General features: G+C 39.5%; 1 protein-coding gene across 1 annotated transcript; it reads left to right on the forward strand.

The window, feature by feature from the left end:
- Positions 1-121: 121 nt before the first annotated feature.
- LOC134532082 (acyl-coenzyme A thioesterase 9, mitochondrial-like) lies at positions 122-15,836 on the forward strand. The gene is made up of 11 exons (XM_063368304.1): positions 122-419; positions 524-588; positions 1,117-1,241; positions 2,718-2,838; positions 3,334-3,449; positions 4,649-4,874; positions 5,361-5,560; positions 7,238-7,323; positions 11,444-11,531; positions 13,474-13,624; positions 15,093-15,836. Exons 1-11 carry the CDS (start codon positions 349-351, stop codon positions 15,158-15,160), a joined length of 1,317 nt encoding a protein of 438 aa, XP_063224374.1. The 5' UTR covers positions 122-348; the 3' UTR covers positions 15,161-15,836.
- Positions 15,837-18,211: the final 2,375 nt, after the last annotated feature.

Below are 18,211 nucleotides of genomic sequence, written 5' to 3' on the forward strand. Positions count from 1 at the left end.
TCGTGAACGCTGTAGAGGGAATTTTTTCTAAGTAAAATTTGTAAACATATTCTGTTTTCTACAAAATAAAAATGTTATTTTATCATCATCTTAACGGAATCGATTCTATAAAATGTCTATGATCGTAAACCAAGCATTAAAATGTAATTATGGCCGTTTGTACTCTTGCCCTTAGCCATTATAAATGTAGTAAAAGTGGGTGTACCGTGTTTACTTTTAAAGTATTTTAAATGTCATGGAGTTAGGAAAGGGTTACCTTAGTAGGTTTTAATTTTTTTTTTCCTCGTGTAAAATAACATTGGACACTTTAATTTAGTTTGAGTTATTAATTATTTATTTCTTGTAATAATGAGATTATCTGTGTTGAGGCACTTGGCTAAAACTGAGTGTTTCCGACGAAGTAATATCATTAAATCACAGTAGGTAGTATTATGCAATACATTCTTTAAATTATGATTTCTATATACCTTTCTTATGTTAGTTTTGTATTTTGTAAGTTAATTTTGGATTAAATTTCTTCCAGATGCATTTTGAGCAACTCAATATGCTTTTATTCAACTCAAAATGCAGAACCAACAATGCATACTGGTACGTATATTATATTTAAATTGGTAATTAATTTCAAATATTTGAGGTGAACATAGTTTTGGTAAAAAAAAAATATTAAGGGAGGGAGAGATGTAGGCAGGAATTATGGAATTTGGCAGTTTGTTTTTATGTTTTTATAATTTTTTTATCATAATAGAATCTACATACCTTTATATAGACAAGTGAATGTCCCTATAGCAAGGTACCATGTTGCATACTAGATTGCACATGATTCCGTATTTTTTTTTTATTTTTAAAATTTTATTGGCTAGGCTTTTTTGTCAGCACGTCAATAAAACTACTGACAGTGATAATTGTTATACACAAAATTTGAGTCATATCTGTTGATTGTATGATTAGTAATGCAAAATGTACAACTTCTTTCTTTGTCTCACTTCCATCACTTACAGAGATGAGCGGTACTTGTAAGTCACGCTAAAACGTTTTATCGTTTGGGTGGGTATGATTCCTCGGAGGTTGTGCTCCCCGTACTACGTTTGTTTGGACGGGTTGGGCGTGCTGTTGCAGTGAAGTCGAAACTGATCCAGCTGATGGGGATCGACCGGGCGTACAAGCCCCTGCAGACCGTCCGCTCGCACCTGCTGTCCCAGCTGCCGGCGAGCCAGGATGAGCTGCCCGAGCGCTCCATGCAGGTGACACATCTTCCAAGCCCCGCAGCTGCCAACCACGCCTTCATTCATTACTTGTAAGAAAATAATTTTTAATGCAATTGCCGAAGTCAGACTTGGATTTTTGTGCTGAACGTGTGAGTTTTATTCTAGTACTTCTGGTTCCCACCTGTGGTGGTCCTATGGGAAAGGTGTTGGGGCAATCTTCTCCCTACCCTCCTTTAAAAAAAAAAACCTGCAATTAAAAAAAATTTGAGCAATAATACAAATTCTTTACTTCAGACCACACTTGACCTTTAAAATAAGTTCAGTTTTTTGGAAGAAAAAAAAGTGTAACTCTACATTTTAAGATACTGTACTGCATAAGTACAATTTCTACAAATTTGTAAGGCATCTGAAATATGTGAAAATAGCCTTTATAAGTGATTTTATTTGTTTAAAATTTTTGGGCTTTGTATTTAATTGCGATGTATTCCATACCGTCCAAAACACACTGGTCACTGGCTCGCCCACATTTCGAGACTGGGTTCACTACTTTTTCCCACACCTTCTGGTTCCGTTAATACTGTGTTCTCATCTCACTACCTCTCGTGGTAAGTAAGTAGCCATGGCTGTCATCTTCTGACCACAAAAACAAATACATGTCGAAACTACAGACTGGTCGTTAAGACTTTGAATTGACTCTAAGCCACCACCTGACACGCAAGTTCTTGGAACTTCATACAGATACCTCCAGGGTCGTACTTTGTTCTTCAAGAAAAAAAAAAGGTGCTCAATTGACATAATTTCTGACCAATCACTAAAATGGACAAAAAAAAATCAGCCAATACTGGCTCATGGCAACAGCAATTTAACAAAATCATTAGTCTTTTCCATACACATGCAACATCTGTCTCCCTCCAATTCTTACGTAACTGGAAAAATATTGCACTCCTCAGCTTTCAGACAGAGATATATAGCAAGAAAAATGTACAAAAAGAAAGAAATGTTAAAGCTCACAAAAACTTAAATGAGTAATCAAAATTGAACAAAAGTAACTTTATAAAACTTAGTTAAATGGAAGTAAGTTAATTTGGAAATATTTTAAGACATTAATTCATGTAAATTATGATCATTAAACATGTTGCAAATCCCCAAATTCATCTCAAAAGAATATGTATTATTTGACATGTTACAGCAGTTGAAGATGGACCAAGCAATAATCCTGTACAGGTTACCAGAATACTGGCTAATGAAAAGGTGTTTGTTGAAAAGGGCACAAAGTATTCTTCCGCTAGTTGTGCCCGCGATATTGTTCACGTGTGACTCGGTAATGCCAGCCAAGGACTGCAGGCAGGAACCGTCCCAGCACCTGCGTGGAGTGACTTCAGGATGGCTGTATAGGGATCTGGACCCGGGTCCTCCAGTGTCCTACCTCTGTGCCTCCTCGCTCTCTCACAACAGGGCTGCGCTCGCGCTCTCCGCGCCTGGTGACGCAGGGTCGTGTTTGCCCCGGCGCAGGACAGTTTCACGAGCGCGATCATCCCCTTGTCGGAGGACTTCTCGCTTCAGGACAAGTACGTGACGTTCCTGGGCAGCGTGAGGATGGGCCGCCTTCTAGAGGACATGGACATGTTCGCGGGTCAGTGCTTCAGCTTTCCTCGCAACCCCACTGCTTCGTACAGTGCAGCCTCTGTACTGGGCGAGAGCAATGTAGTCAGCAGTGCATCCCATCTTGCTCAGGCAGGGAGAAGAGAGATGTATTTCCTTCGAAAAGTTTCTTCCTCACAGCTATTTGCATTCTTGATTGTTATTTCAGAAACTAGAATTGAAGCGTTCTCTTTGTAATGGTTTACATTCGAACCCATACAAACCTAATATGAAGCATAATGTAGATTATTTAGTACAATATTGAAATATGTTAAGTTATTAATTTTTTCCATTTTTATTATAAATATGAAACATTATTTTTTATTTTCAAAACAACTGAAATAACTATGTTATCAGAAGTAAAATACAGTTCTGCCATGTTAATGGAGGCCTCGCAGTTGCTGAGACAGTTTTCAAACACCTTCACGGTTGCCCACGCAAGCGAACCACTGCGCAGTCTGATGCGACTGTGCTCTGCGTGTTGCAGTGTGGGTCGCCCACAAGCACCTGCACGACCCTCGCTCGAAGCCCGGGGACGTGACCCCGTACGTCATCGTCACTGTGCTGGTCGACCAGATCGACTTCACCGACCACGTGCCCAAGGCAAGTCAGCTGCGTTGCGCGCTGCTCGATGTGAAGTGTGCCTGCCGACTTGGTCCTCGGGACAATCCTGGCTGGTTTTTTTTTGTGAAATTTTGAGTGCTGATTAGAATTGCAGATGTGTTATTTCAACAATAATTCTTAAAAGCAACTGGTTTTACATAACTTTGTAAATAAAATTATTTTAACAACTTTTAACTTTCTAAAAACATCTGGGCTTAATCCATATCTAATTCTATTGCAGATAAGACTTGAAATAAATATGTTGTGTTGTCTGCAATTTCCGTCTTCGATTGGCAGTGTTTTATCCTGTACTAATACAGTCCTACAAACTTTACATTTTATTTTTCTCGCATATTAATTTATGTTAATTTTTACTATATTTAATTATCTAATGGTTTTAAATTACATTCTGATCCATTGTAACTTCTGTACCCAATTTTAACATTTTTCCAAGTTACTATATCGTAGTTAAAAAACAGTATTTTGAAGTTTTTTTTAGTTTACAAAGTTTTACAGAGGAGAGAGAAGTCCTTGGTACCAACTTTAACGCTCATACATCGGCGTAATGCCGAAAGTTAATACATCTACCGCTGAACCATCGTGACTGGTCACACACTGTTCGTAGTTCTGGGCTGCGGTGTAGCGTGGCTTCCCACTGACTGACTCCGTGACTAATTACCGGGGCTTTAGAAGCTCTTTTGGCCTTAGTTGATGTTTTATATTACAATAGCGCAAATCTTCCCGTGAGTTTATTTTGAATTTAACTTGTGTCTGATTCAATGTCGGTGTGCTCCCTCCATTTCCTGGCATTCTCTGTCGCCTCCTACGTCATTACCCCTCCCACTCCTGCTGTGCTCTGCTCTGCTGACCTGATTCCTTTCTCTGCAGCTGCCCTCAACGCCACACGTGGCAAAGACACTCGGTGTGACGCTGGTTGTGTTATTCTGGAGCTAGCCAATATATCTACCTCGACTTAGCGCTTCTGATGGCCTTGCCATGTGTTTAGAGCCAACTACGTGTGTCCTCAATGTGACTGTCTCTCTGGCCACGTCATTCCCTAACGTCTAGTCAATCTTAATAAACCATTTGTAAAATCTTACTAAGTGAAGGATCTCCAATGCCAGTATGGTTCTAGACTGGAAGTGCCACGGTGTCTGGGCGGTGTGGGTTGCTGACGGCAGTCGGCCGGGCTGCTGCAGAGCGACCGGGACATCCGGCTGTCGGGGCACGTGTCGTGGGTGGGGCGCTCCTCCCTCGAGGCGGTGGTGTGGCTGGAGCAGGACGCGGGGGGCGGCAACTACCAGCGCCTCACCCGCGCCCTCTTCCTCATGGCCGCGCGCAACTCCACCAACTCCGGCCCGGCCGTCGTCAACCGCCTCGCGCCCAAGGACGAGCACGAGCGGGAGATCCTGGCCGGCGGCGAAGGTGCCGACCCCACTCCAGTCTCGGCTCCGTGCAGAACAATGCACTCACCTCGAGCAGAGCCCATGAATCGTAGAAAACGAAAAGTCTAAAAAATTAGTAACTTTTCATTTTTTGTTTTTTTTTTGTTTTAGCCTCACAAATTTTTTTCCAATGAATACAAAATAACTATTTTAGCTAACCTTTCAGCCGTGACTTTTATCTAACCTTTAATGAAAGTCACTAATACACTAATAAAGCTAGTCCAACTAGTAAACCGTGAATTAAAAATGATCGTCTCTTTGATTTGCAATTGCAAAAAATGTTAATAAAAACGCATGTTTCCACATTTTACTTTAAAGATGATTTTATTTTAGTTTTATTCTGGGAATCAATATTTCCATTGCAGTAAAAGTAACAAAGTTTTATCTTAAGAGAGCACGCTTAGTGCACACGTGTGCGAAGTGGACTCCGTGTGGTAGAGGCCAACTGGTCGGGGCGTGAGCGCAGACCGCAAGAGGCGTCGCACCCGGCAGAAGGGCGTGTCGCTGCTCAAGTCTGTGCCGGACGCGGAGGAGCAGGGCCTGGTGCACAGCCTGTTCCTGCGCTCGGTGGACCTGCACAGCCACAGGTTCGCGCGGGTGCTGCCCCCCGGCGGCCGGTGGATGGGCGAGGCCAAGCAGAACACCATCGTCTTCAGCCACCCCGAGGTCAGCCAGCCCGCACGCCCGCTCGCAACCACTTTTCAGTCCCAGTCATTTTCTCGTCCGTAATGTCGGTTCACGGACGATAATTTTACGTGATAACGTCATGAGAAAACATTGATGAAAAATTGCATACTTTTTTAATTTTTAAATATTATTTACAGTTTTTGCAAATTTAATTTAAATTATTTGTTTAAATATAATCACGAACAATTAGTTAAAAAGGCCGCCTCAACCTGTTTGATATTATAGAAGATTTTCTCGCACGGTGGTTGACCGGTTCTTGCACGCTCGGCTCAGGCGGAACGTGACAATGAGTCATGCTTTTTCGTGCGTGCAGCCGGCGTTCATCGATTTATAAGACATCATCACGCCAACAAGCGTTCACCAGTGGAGGTGGTCAGGATCAGAAAAGCACAACAGTAAAGTCATGTTAGTTCAAAGCACCAGGAACAAACTTTTGGACTCTCAGTTATACACAGTATTTAAAAGTAATAAGTAAAAAAAAGTCTTCACAACTTTTATTTAATTAATGAATGTTTTAAAGTAAATATTTTACAAATGGCAAAACTGCAGGTTGAAAATGTAATGGTTTTGACATGTGCTTGCAAAAGTTAAGTGTGAAATCTCGCACGCTGGAGTGTTTGTCGGGGCGAGTTGATGTCGGGCCGGACCTTCACAGAACTGAGACACCGAATCTTGGTCTCGAGTCGCTTTCCGTCTGTCGTAGTGAGGCACCTGACTGCAACAGGCAGCCTCCGCCCGTTAGTGGTGTGAGAGCTGGGCGGGAGTCGGGAACAGTTTGGAGGATGTCGGGCGTGGTAGATCGGGGGCGATGTAGCAGAGGAATCGGAGTTGCGGCACCCTCTGGGGCACTGCGGTCCAGGGAGTGAGAGTGTCTAGCACCCACGGGTCATGCCCCCTGCACTACCATCCTGGTACTTGAAGCCTTAGTTTGTCCGTTACTACTGCTTGTGTGCGCTTGGTTGCCGGGCGACGGATCTAATCCCAGTTGTGTGATGAGCTCATGCTCTCAGACTTCGTGTGAGCACAAGAGCTGCTCTTGTGCGTGGCTTAAGGAATCTAGGAGCTAAGAATAATCAGAAATGAAAATGGTTCCTTAAGGGGTATTAGGCCCTGCCATCATGGATCTTCCATCTTGTTGCTATAATTCTAATTTTGAAGTATTTATCCCAAGTTTTAGGACATCAAGGCATATATCATACCTCCCAGACCTCCTATACCTTGTTGCAAACACGTATTTACCAAGAGGCTCTAGTCTGTAAGTGCTGCAAGGAAATAACTTTTTATTTCATGCGGGCGACTACAACTGTCATGATAACAACACCAGTTCACAAGTGTTGACTTCAACAAGTAGCCAAAGCTAAGTCATATGCCATGTCGAACCACAAAAAATAGCACGGAAGCTTTATTGCAAGCGGTATCTAAATTTTTGATATTACAAGATGGAGAGGCCTAATCCCCCTTAATGAACATTTCACACGCTTGCTGAAATTCATACATTTATTCTTTATTATAATTTTTTTTTTCCAATTTAACGTTAATGTACATGGCATGGACTTGATTGTGTTCATCGCTGTAGCAAATGTGTGTGTATGAGCGCACTTGGTCGACAGACGACAGTGCAGATTGTCTCACGGAAGCCGTGTGTTGCTCATTAAGGACCGCAACCTGCACAACAATGTGTTCGGAGGCTTCCTCATGAGACATGCGCTGGAGCTGGCGTGGACCAGCGCGTACCTTTACGGGTGAGTCTGTGGACACAGTCTCCTTTATTTCCGAAACATGTCACGGGAAACCATGCTGTAAACAACTGACTGTCTCTTTCAATGCCTGCACTATTGTTATCATAATTTTTTCTTAGTTTATGACTTAAACTGTACAAGAAGTATGAGTTTAAATTGTTTTGAATACTGTACCAGAATTTGTAGTGTTGATCAATTTGTACTTTAATAAACTTTAAAATTTGCAGCTGGTAAGGTTTGAATGTGTGTGTAATATTTACACAACAGTCCACTATCTATATTGTCGATGCGGCATGTTTGCAACACTTTCCAATGCTTGATAAGATAAAAAGTATAATGGGGGGGGGGGGGGGGGGGGGGGGGGAATGTTCTGAGGTAACTTTTGTTGTATCTGTTTACAAAACACACTCACATTTGGTTCATCGACACAATCGTAATTGTGTACAAATGTGATCTGTACAATTGAGTGCATAGCAGAAAGTGTGTTCAAGAGGTTACGTGAGCTGAGGCTGTAAGGTAAATAACGATTAAATAAACAAAATGGGAGGAGAATGGAAATTGGTTTTATAAGTGAAAGTCTCATGAATGAAGTACATGTTGTTATCTCGGATAGCCAAGCTTTGGCAATTAGCAGTTTCAAGAGTTTTTTTTTCTCACAAAAATGTGAGTCATTAAGAACCCCAGTTTTTTAAATCTCAGTTCCTGTGATTCACAGTGTTTTAATAAATTTCTTTGAAATATATTTTCAACAAATATTTCCAAGATTAGTGTTATACTATTGTTGTGTAGTATATGGAATTTTGTGCTTTTGAAACTTTTTATTGTTAGAGACAAGTTTTTTGTGTTTTTTTTGTTGGTTCATTTTGTTTTTAAAACAAGAGATTTCAGTTTTATTGTTTTTATTTTTTATGAACTTCAATGTTAATAAAGATACCACGGTTTTAAAAAAAAATACGACACTTTCTTGTTCAATAATACTTCATCAATAAAGTGTCATTTTGACTGATACATGAAGCATGCTTACAATATAATTCATAATAAGCATGTTTAACTACTGGAAACAATAAAAATTATTCAGCAAGATTATGTATGTTTGAAAAATGTACCAATGCCTATTGTGAAATTTAGTTACTAATTACAGATGCAATATTAAAAAAAAAAAATTTTTTTTTTTTTTTTCAATCTACAGTAAAACCTTTTTGTTGCGACCCCATTTATTGCGACCACCTCTCTATTACAACCCGATTTCGAGGAACCGTAATAAATTGCCGAAAATCGGACAGAAAATAAGTTTCTTGTGGTGAGTAGCGTGTTACTGCGTTTCTCTTGCCGAGTGCTGTACGAGGCAGCGCATATCTAAAAATAGATACCACTTCCTGTCGACCGCTGTCAGCGCTTAACAACCCCCATTCCACGTCCCTTTCCCGGCAGGGTGCAGATAAAGGTTTTTGTGGCAACGTGTTTACGTTTAGCTTTTTGCGAGTGTCTAGTGTGGTACGCAGTTAAGGCAAAGAGAGCTACCTGCTGGATTTCTCTTGATTTTGATTACTATCGGTTGACAATACACAGCGACCGACTGGATGCACGCCCGCCTCGACTTGTTTTAACTGCCGCAGCGATGTTTATTTTGACAGCTCAAGCAATTATCTATTCCCGTGGGTTGATAGAAAAAGGTCGCTTCACCCAGCATAAAAAAAAGGCTACGCCACTTATTGCCCACGCAGGAAACACACGGGCTGCCGTCTGTCTCCCTCGCATTTATCTTTCTTCTAACATTCCACGTCTCACCTCTCGCGCGAGCAATAACGAAGCGACCACGCATTGGGCCGTATTATGCTTTGTTTGGTGACAGCAGCTTGATTTTATTCAGTATATTCCTTTTCATAGGACCCTTGCTATTAAAATACACTTATATTTAAGTTTGAAAGCTTGTAAATTACTTGCCAGAGATGACTGAACTCGAACTTGGTGTGAAAAGTGACATATTTTGACCCCTCCCTTACCGCTTTAGTACCCCATTCATAATAGCCCAATTTTACGGGAGAAGGGAGGGTGAAATGAGCATTTTCTCACTGAAGGTTTTTCAAAGGGGAGCGAAGTTGGGGTGTTGTAAGGGAGGACAATAGGTTTGTGTGTCTGGGAGGGATGAGCTAGCCTTGAAGAATGTTAACGAATGGGGAGGGAGGGGTGAGCTTATGCGTCATGAAGCCGCTGCCGCCAGCCAGCCGGGCGAGCTTAGGGCCGAGAGCTCTTTCGACGGTTATCCACACACCGAAAGGCTTTTCAATTGAAGCTGCTCGGCAGAGACGTTTTTCAGTGGTTGGTTGACTGCTGGATAAGGAGAGCCAACCACTTGAAAGTGAATGTGGTCTGAAGCTCATTCAAATGCCTGTTCAGTTGAAAATCGGCGGAGCAGTTGATGGTTTTAATATATAATTCCCACATAAAAACGTGTTCATGTACGTTTGTAATTGTTTAAAACATCTTTGTCATATGGCAGATATGTAAAATGTTTTGGAATTAAATATGAGTTTTTAAAGAAATCGTTTCGCCCGCAAAGTGTGCATCAGACACGTGTTTTGTAGCGATGGCAGAAGATTTGGATGAATTTCCAAATCACATTGACGAGGTTTTTGAATTTTTTTGATGATCTTGAAAATGAAAATCCAGTTCCGCGAAGGTATATAAGAAATTTTGCAGACCCGTTTGATTTTTATCGGGATCAAGAGTTCGAAACACAATTTTTTTTTCTCTGTTAGAAACTGCATCTGTTTTTTTTTTGTTTTTGTTTTCGATTACGGTTTTGTGCTTTCTCACGAGATCAAAAATAATCTCTTTTTAATTGGGAGAAAACGCTATAATTTTAGGCAACGTATCCATCTTCAGAAAACTTCTCAACCTCGTGTCCAATCTTTTCAGCTGGAGAGCAGACAAAAGACAATCAAAATGAAATAGGGCGCTTTTCTATACACACTCCAAGTACTTGATCAAAGAAAATTTTTGTGCCATGTTGCCAGATCTTCACTGAAAGTGGATGGGAACAAGCTTTCAGCTGGCAGTCATTCGAAAGGCGTTTTTGAAGTATGAGAGGTGGAGAGTCTGCTAGATGAATGAGAGTTGAATGTGCTTTCGAAGGTCAACTCTGAATTCGGGCCTTAGTGTGCGCCCACTCGCGTTGCAGAACCTACAGCTGCCATATTTTTAAAGGAAATGTCCCATTATTTTTCTGTTATTATTACATGAACATTATTGGAAGTATTAAAGCCGACACAAATATACGCGGTGTGTTAAAATTAACAGATTTTAATGATCTTTCATTTTTTTTTAAAATTTTTTTTTTTCTGATTTTCACATTTTGGTCAAAATGTCCAATTTTTTGACGGTTCCCGAGAATGTATTCGTAAAATCACTGCTTCGTTAAATCCGGGGTTCTGGTGTATTTAACTACGGAAAGCAGAAAACGTACATGTAAAATAACACATATTTTCTTTAGAGGTGGCCTGTAGGGCGACGGACTTGTCATGAAGGTTGAAGTGGGTTTAAAGCAAAGCCGTCTAGCATTGTGAGTGACAGCATCCTGCCATTGTACGGCTGGTTAGCGAGTAGCGGTGGGGGGGGGGGGGGGGGGGGGGGGGGGGGGGGTGAAACGAACTGAAAATTTCGGAAATCATCTATTACGACCCCCCCCTCTATTACGACCCTATTCCTGGGAACCGTGAGGGGTCGTTTCAGAGAGGTTTGGCTGTATTTACATTTAGTACATATATTTTAGTACTTACTCTATGCTACATAATTTACATTCATTGAATTTAATACTTTAAATGATTACATTTTTGTAATCTAAGTTGAATGTTGATTTAATATGCCAATTAATCTCATGATTTTTTTTGTTGCATTTCGGTGCTTTATTATGTATTAACTTGCATTTGCGTTATGTGTTGTATATTGACATGATTTTCAGTGTTATTTTGGCTTTATCGCTATTCACCATATAATCTTGTCCTTATTTATTGTGTATCAAAAAAGGTTTCTTGAAAATGAGTTTTCGAAGCAGATAAAAATACATAACACTTGTTTTTTTTTCCCAATTTTAGCTAATAAGTTATACATACTTGTTTTGCAGTAAATATCGTCCAAAGATTTGCCACATCAGCGACATCAACTTCGTCCAACCCGTCAATGTAGGCTCGCTTCTGCAGATGCATTCGCAGGTATGGACGTATGCCTCGTTTTCTTGAACATAAACCATCTTCTGTGAGAACGTTGATGGGGTTTTTATGGAGAAAAAAAAAACCTTTTTAACACCCTAACAAATTTAAAACCTTCAAATTTTGTGTGTTTTTTTTTATCTGACTTAATTGGTATAACAATAAGTAAATGTGTCCTTTTAAAGAAGTCTGCATGCTTGATGTAAGTTCTTAAGTGGCTTGTATAGAGCCTACATTCCTCATCTACTTTGTATATTTTAACAGTACAATGATTTCTCAGGCCCTTGGTTCGTATCGTACTAGTTAGGAGACATTTTCATTGGTTGAGCGCAAACACTAACTAACTTCATTCCAGCACCATGCTTGTTTACACTGCTTCAAAAAAAGGGTGACTTGGCAGATAGATATGTCCCCTTTATTTATCACCAGGGTCTGTGTCTGATTTTGCACAACATAATAAATGCAAATTTTTATTTATCTTCTGCAATATGTGCAAATTAACTGATGTATTTAACCCCTTCATTAAGGGTGCACTGCAGGCAAACCTACAAAGCAAATTTTTTTTTAATTAATTAAATTATTTTCAATAAAAAAATTAATATAGGTAGGTTTTGAAGTAGCAGTTAAAACTAAATAAAGATCTATTTGCAACTTTATTTTGAACTTAATTTGTTTCCAGACAAACACTATCCTCATTTAACTTTATCATTTTTAGACATCTGGAAAAAGGTTGTGAATCAGGAATCCCTATACATAACTGTAATTACAAATTAAAAATTAATAAAAATTTATAGCCTTAAAATAATTTGTATATTCCTATAAATTCATGTGACTTCCTACTGAACTCTTTAACATGCTCAGATACCATCTAAAAAAAATACAATAAAATTACTATAAAATACAATTATCATGTTTATAGGTATGAAACCGTTATGATAACAATTTACCAAATAAAGCTGGGAGCTCCCGTATGTTCTGTGGCAAGATGTTTTGTTATAAACAAAAAAATATAATAAAAAAAATTACATAAAAGTATTGGACTAAAATTCATTACAGTCATTTTCCCAGGCAATATATTAATGTCTGCTGTGAGCACTAACTACCAATATAAAGGGGCGTGACATGGCTTTAACGCAGCATTTCTGATGTAAACGCAATTCTCATATCTTGAATTACATGTGTTCACAATGGGCAGCTGAACATCTTACGTGTGAGCCGAAACAAAAAAATCGTCACCGTTTATGAAGGTAATTCGAGACACAATTTCAACACTGCAATTTGGTAGTTTATGTGTCTCATACACACCAAGATCCTGTGGGACGTATTAATGAATGTTCGTAGCCACTTAATTGTGAATCTTTGTTCCGCCTCTTACCTGGGCATGTTTACATCATTCCTCCTCTTACCTGCTTCGTTTTAATGCTGATAAACATAACAACGTATTGCATGCATAGGCACACATTACTCCCGCTGTGTAGGCGTAGAAGTTTTCAGTCACCCAATGCATCACAGTTTGTTTTTCACGTGTAAAGAACATGCGTGTAGATGCAAAGTAGCATCAATTTTGAGATTTGTGCAGACAAGGTGGCTCTTCATGAGTGAGTAACTCTGTACTACCTGTGTTGCTTAGCATTCTCGATTGTGGCTTCCCACCCATAATCCACTAAAGTTATGAACTTGCCGAGGATTGAAGTGCCGCTTGGATCCTTTCTGGGCCGTCTCTGCCGCAATCTCTTGCCGATGATCTGTTGAACATGAAGTAGTGTGTACATCCTCGAGGTAATTTACTTCCACCCACACCTGATGGACTCTGCTTGAATGCTGTAGTGGGCAGTGGCAACCGAGGCAAGTGTTTCCAGATGCCAGTATTGCGACTTGAGGAGGACAGATCAGGTGACTCCCAGTAGTGGGCCGTGCTCGAGGGAAGGATGTGGGCTCGTGGCAGGTGGTGTTCACGCAGCACAACTACATGCAGATAGTCGTCCACGCGGAGGTGTTTGACGCCACCAGCGGCCACCCCACCACCACCAACGTCTTCCACTACACCTACACGGTCCCGGAGGTGGTGGCCAGCATCTACCCGCGCTCGTACGGAGGTGAGTGCCACAGGCCCGGCCGGCCCGGAGGGTCGTCTTTTATCAAAGTGTTGGTGTCAACGTTGCATTGACTTCGAGGATATTTGGACGTAGTTATGCAAAAAGGAACCAACCCACAATTTTGTCATATTTTATTTGAAAATAAATTAAAATAGTGCAAGGTTGATTGTACCGTCGTTGCTATTATCATATCAGTATTTATACTGGACCATTAAAATTATACCCACATTATATTATCAACAGGAGAATTACAATTTATAATTAACTTTTACTTCAAAATACTCAGAATAGGTTTCATGTGGGTTGGTTCCTTTTTGCATAACTACATCCATTTAAAGATAAATTCAAGCATAAAAAATTGAAAGAATTTTGTTGCAAACTGGTATGATTCTCCGGGTTGCTTAAACTTGGTGTTATTACATAAGTTGGCACACTTGTCCTCCTTGCCCAAAATATTCAAGCATGCCTACATACATTTATATTTTTACATATTTGTGCAACAGTAATGTGTTTATATACAATTTTTTTTTTCCCTTTTTTCCCTTTTTTCCCTTGCATCAACAACCGACACGTTCTAGTGCAATAGTACAAACTTTTGCACGAGCTTGGAACATTGGTCCCTGAGGACCTGTGACCCTGGAGCATCTCTGTCGTCAGCGACTTTGTCAGCGAGAGAATTGGTTGATCCATTTACGTGGGATTGTTTTTTTTTTTATTGCCCCACGTAATTTTGCAGTTTGTCAAACTTTGGTCCTTTGTTGTATGTTCATATCTTAATATTTCTCCCGGATCATAAGACTGTGTGTTCATGTGTGGCTCGTGCCGTATTATCTTGTCTTGCATCGCTTGCATGCACTGCCATTTCATTTCTATCTTGTGTCAGGAGCCAAGGCATTGTTTTCAGGGCGCCGAGCTGGGAAATGTTTTGCAGTATGCAAATGTAGGGTATCGATAAGTTCACTAGTTCATGTACATGTGGTATGTTTTGTATCCTGATAAGATTTTCTATTGAACATGGTAAACATTTAAAACTTGACTTCTGTGCTTTCCGAGATTTGAAGGATCAACAGCAGAGCATGATCGGAGTGGTGCTCTTGTATACGTTATCGTTGATCATTCTGGCTTTGTTATTCTTGGCAAATAAAAGCATTAACTGTAATTGCTGTTCTAATTCTCTGTAGTGTTACTACCGAAGATGTTTGTCATGTCCCTACCAGAAGGGATTAATATTTTATTTGCTTTGTTCCTTTGGAGCTTCCGGTGATAGGGGTACCGTCACTACACATTGCGAGGGGATAAATGAACTGGAGAGATTTATTTTGCTTTTACAAAACGCAGTAAGGTTGCTGAAGGGTAGTATTACCATATTTACTACTGTAAACTTGAATGAATAATTTCACTTGGCACATCTGCTGAACTTCATCCTGTGGCTTCTGACAGCTGTGGACACAATCTATGCCTGTTGCAGAGGCCATGAAGTATCTGGAGGGGCGGCGACACTTTCTGCACGTGATGGGACTGGAGGGGAGCAAGTGAGCCCGCGGCCCTGAGCGAGACGGAGCGTGGAGCTGGCTGGAGAAAATGTTTCTCTAGTTCTGAGTTTTTATGTTGATAGCCAAGCGGTCAGAGTATTTAATGATGCATAGCACATAGCCTGTAATAAAAATTGTACAGCAAAGCTTGTTAACAAAATATGTAGTGATGAATAGCATTAAAACTAGTCCGATCATTTAACGAATCCTTGAACGTTGAACAGGAAATTTGAGACACTGTGGTGCTGTTGTGTCAGTAACCGGGATTAATAACTGGATGTAACTGGTTGTATCAACATCACACAGGTGTATGCTTCGCAAGCCTGAAGACTTCTTGTTTTTAATCTAAAGTGTGATTCCTGTGTTCTGTTACTTAATAATATTAATTCCATATCATAGAATGGAAAATGGGTACAGTATTAACAAATTCAGTAATAACAGAGTATGTAATTTGGTTTGCTTGTTTGAGCGTTAACCGAGTCTAGTTACATAACACCAAGTGATATGACTGCTTTACTGTACAGAAAATAATTTAAAAAGGTTCTGATAATAGGTAAATAATACCAGTGTGTTTTTATAATTTTATTTGTAATCTTGAGATCTGTTAATTATTCTTACCTGTAGGTAAGAGATATTACATTTTTTGATGTGAAAAATAAATGTTTTTGTTCTTTAAACAACTTTACACTGTTTCTGATGTTAGCAATACATTTTTTTGATGTAATTGACAAATGTCTAAATTTATTATAGATTATATTAAAAAAATTTTTTTTGCGTGGGACAGGTGTTAAACTTTCTCACTAACAGTTTGCACAATCAAATGAATTTTCCCTTATATGTGCAAGTATGTGAGTGCACAAATACACCAGTGTATAAGTATTCAAGTGTGCAAGTTTGCAATATTGCAAAAATTCTGTTCAGTGCCCCACTCTGAACGTTGAACTTTTCATTACCCTCCGAGCACTATAATTTTGTTACGCTGATGGCATCACTATCTCTACTTAACCTACTGGCTGTTAAGTTTAACTTTAAAAAATTAACGACGAAGTTCCTTTAATCCTTCAGTTGGAAGTATTTGAATTAGGGCAAGTGGGGGGTGGCTGTGACACCGAGTATGTTCGGTGTAGTTCTGGTGTTTGGAACACGCCCCAGAGAAGCTGGAACGCTGCCAAGTGAAGTCAAGCAGTGACCAGAAACATTGTCAGTTGTATTGTGTAATGCCACAGCATTGAGATTCCTTATCGCATCTTAAATCATGTACGTTAGCAACTGCAAATTTTTGATATCATAAGCACTAGCAAGTTTTGGAGTATTATTTTAGACATACCGTATTTACTCGTATATAGGTCGCCATCGCATATAGGTCGCACCCATAATTTGAGGTTTTGAATTTGGTATTTAAGATTCCCCCCATATAGGTCGCACCGGTAATTTAATGACGCGAACGGCCGGCGCGCCGTGCACGAAAGAGTTAACGGGTACTGTAAAACTCCGCTACTATGAGAGCTGATAATGGCGTGATAAATTGTTGTAACAAGTACTCGTAATAACCGAATATAGAAAATTGAAGTCAAGTTAGATTCCTGACTTCTTAAAATGTCTTAATTGTAGACTATAACTCGAAAACAGTGCTTTGTATTGAAAAAATGCACAGAATAAAATAAGTGAATTCACGTCATGCGAGTTCGGCAATACTAGCCGGCTGGTTGTTATTTTCGTTCAAAACGTGACGAGGGAACTTGTGCGGATCAGGTAGAAAACATTAGGCTATAAACGAAAGATAAGAACAACGCTATCCCGAAATGCTGTGACATGTTTTTGGAGTAGATAATCACAGCGACAGACCGACAGGATGCGCTCCCGCCCTTGCCGTCAGCGATGTTTATTTTGACAGCTCAAGCAATTATCTTTTCCACGACCCTTCACAGCGTAAAAAAAAGAAAAAAACACGGCTAGACTGCTGCGTGGACAGTCTAGAGGTGGTATCTATTTTTAGCCATCTTGTCTTTTGTATGCCTGCCTGCTTACAGTACAGCTCTCGTCAAGATAAACGTGAACACACAGCGCCCAACAAAGTGTAACAGACTTGTTTTTCAGCCGATTTTACTCAAATTTTCGACTTTCTCTGCTCAAATTTTTCACAGTTTCTAAAAAAAAAAAAAAAAAAAAAACGGTTGTATAAACGGAATGGACGCATCAGAGGGGGGTCGCATCGGCGGGATTTTACTGTATTGCAATAAACTTCCTCAAAAATTAAAAAAAAAAAAATTCTTCACATATAGGTCGCACTTCATTTTTTCCCCATCAAATCTGGTAAAATTGCCACGACCTATATGCGAGTAAATACGGTAATATCTTTATATAGGTACCTACAGGTTGTTTTAACATTCAACACGAACTTTCGTAGGTGATGATTGTGTAAACTGAGTTAAAGTTGATAAAACCCTATATTCTATTGTATAAAAAACTTTAACTGTGAAAAAGGAAACAAATATGCTAACTAATGTTTTGTTCAACTTAAAATATAAAACTTAATGTTATATTGATTATTACTAATAAATTTATCTTTTAATTAGTATTTGGTTTATCTGGAAATTAAATTTAATTGAGGTTACAGTAGTTGTACTTTACAACATAAATGATTATTTACTGAAAAAGGACACTTTTAAGCAGCAACATAACTTTTTGTTGTTGCAAAAAAAAAAAGTGATTTTATAGCATAGGCATTTTTAACCAGAGGTTTTTTTTTGTATGTATGCATGTATGCACTTGGGGTACCATGGTGTTTGTACAGGGAAGACAGTGGTACAATCCACATGCAAAGTCATGCACTTTGAGGTAAAATTTTTTAGTGGACCAAACAGGGAGTTATAAACAGTGATCAAAGTATTTATGGTAAATTTTTGATGTGAAGCGAATTGTAAACTGGAGCACAGTTTGGGCGTACCTGCACTTCAGAGATGTTTTTTATTTGCTTTGTTGGAGACAACATTATAATTAGCATCCATATTAAAGTACCTCACTTTAAAAGTTTTCAGATATCAGCATTATCAAT

The sequence above is a fragment of the Bacillus rossius genome, chromosome 5, assembly GCF_032445375.1.
Source record: "Bacillus rossius redtenbacheri isolate Brsri chromosome 5, Brsri_v3, whole genome shotgun sequence".
Taxonomy (NCBI): Eukaryota; Metazoa; Arthropoda; class Insecta; order Phasmatodea; family Bacillidae; genus Bacillus; species Bacillus rossius.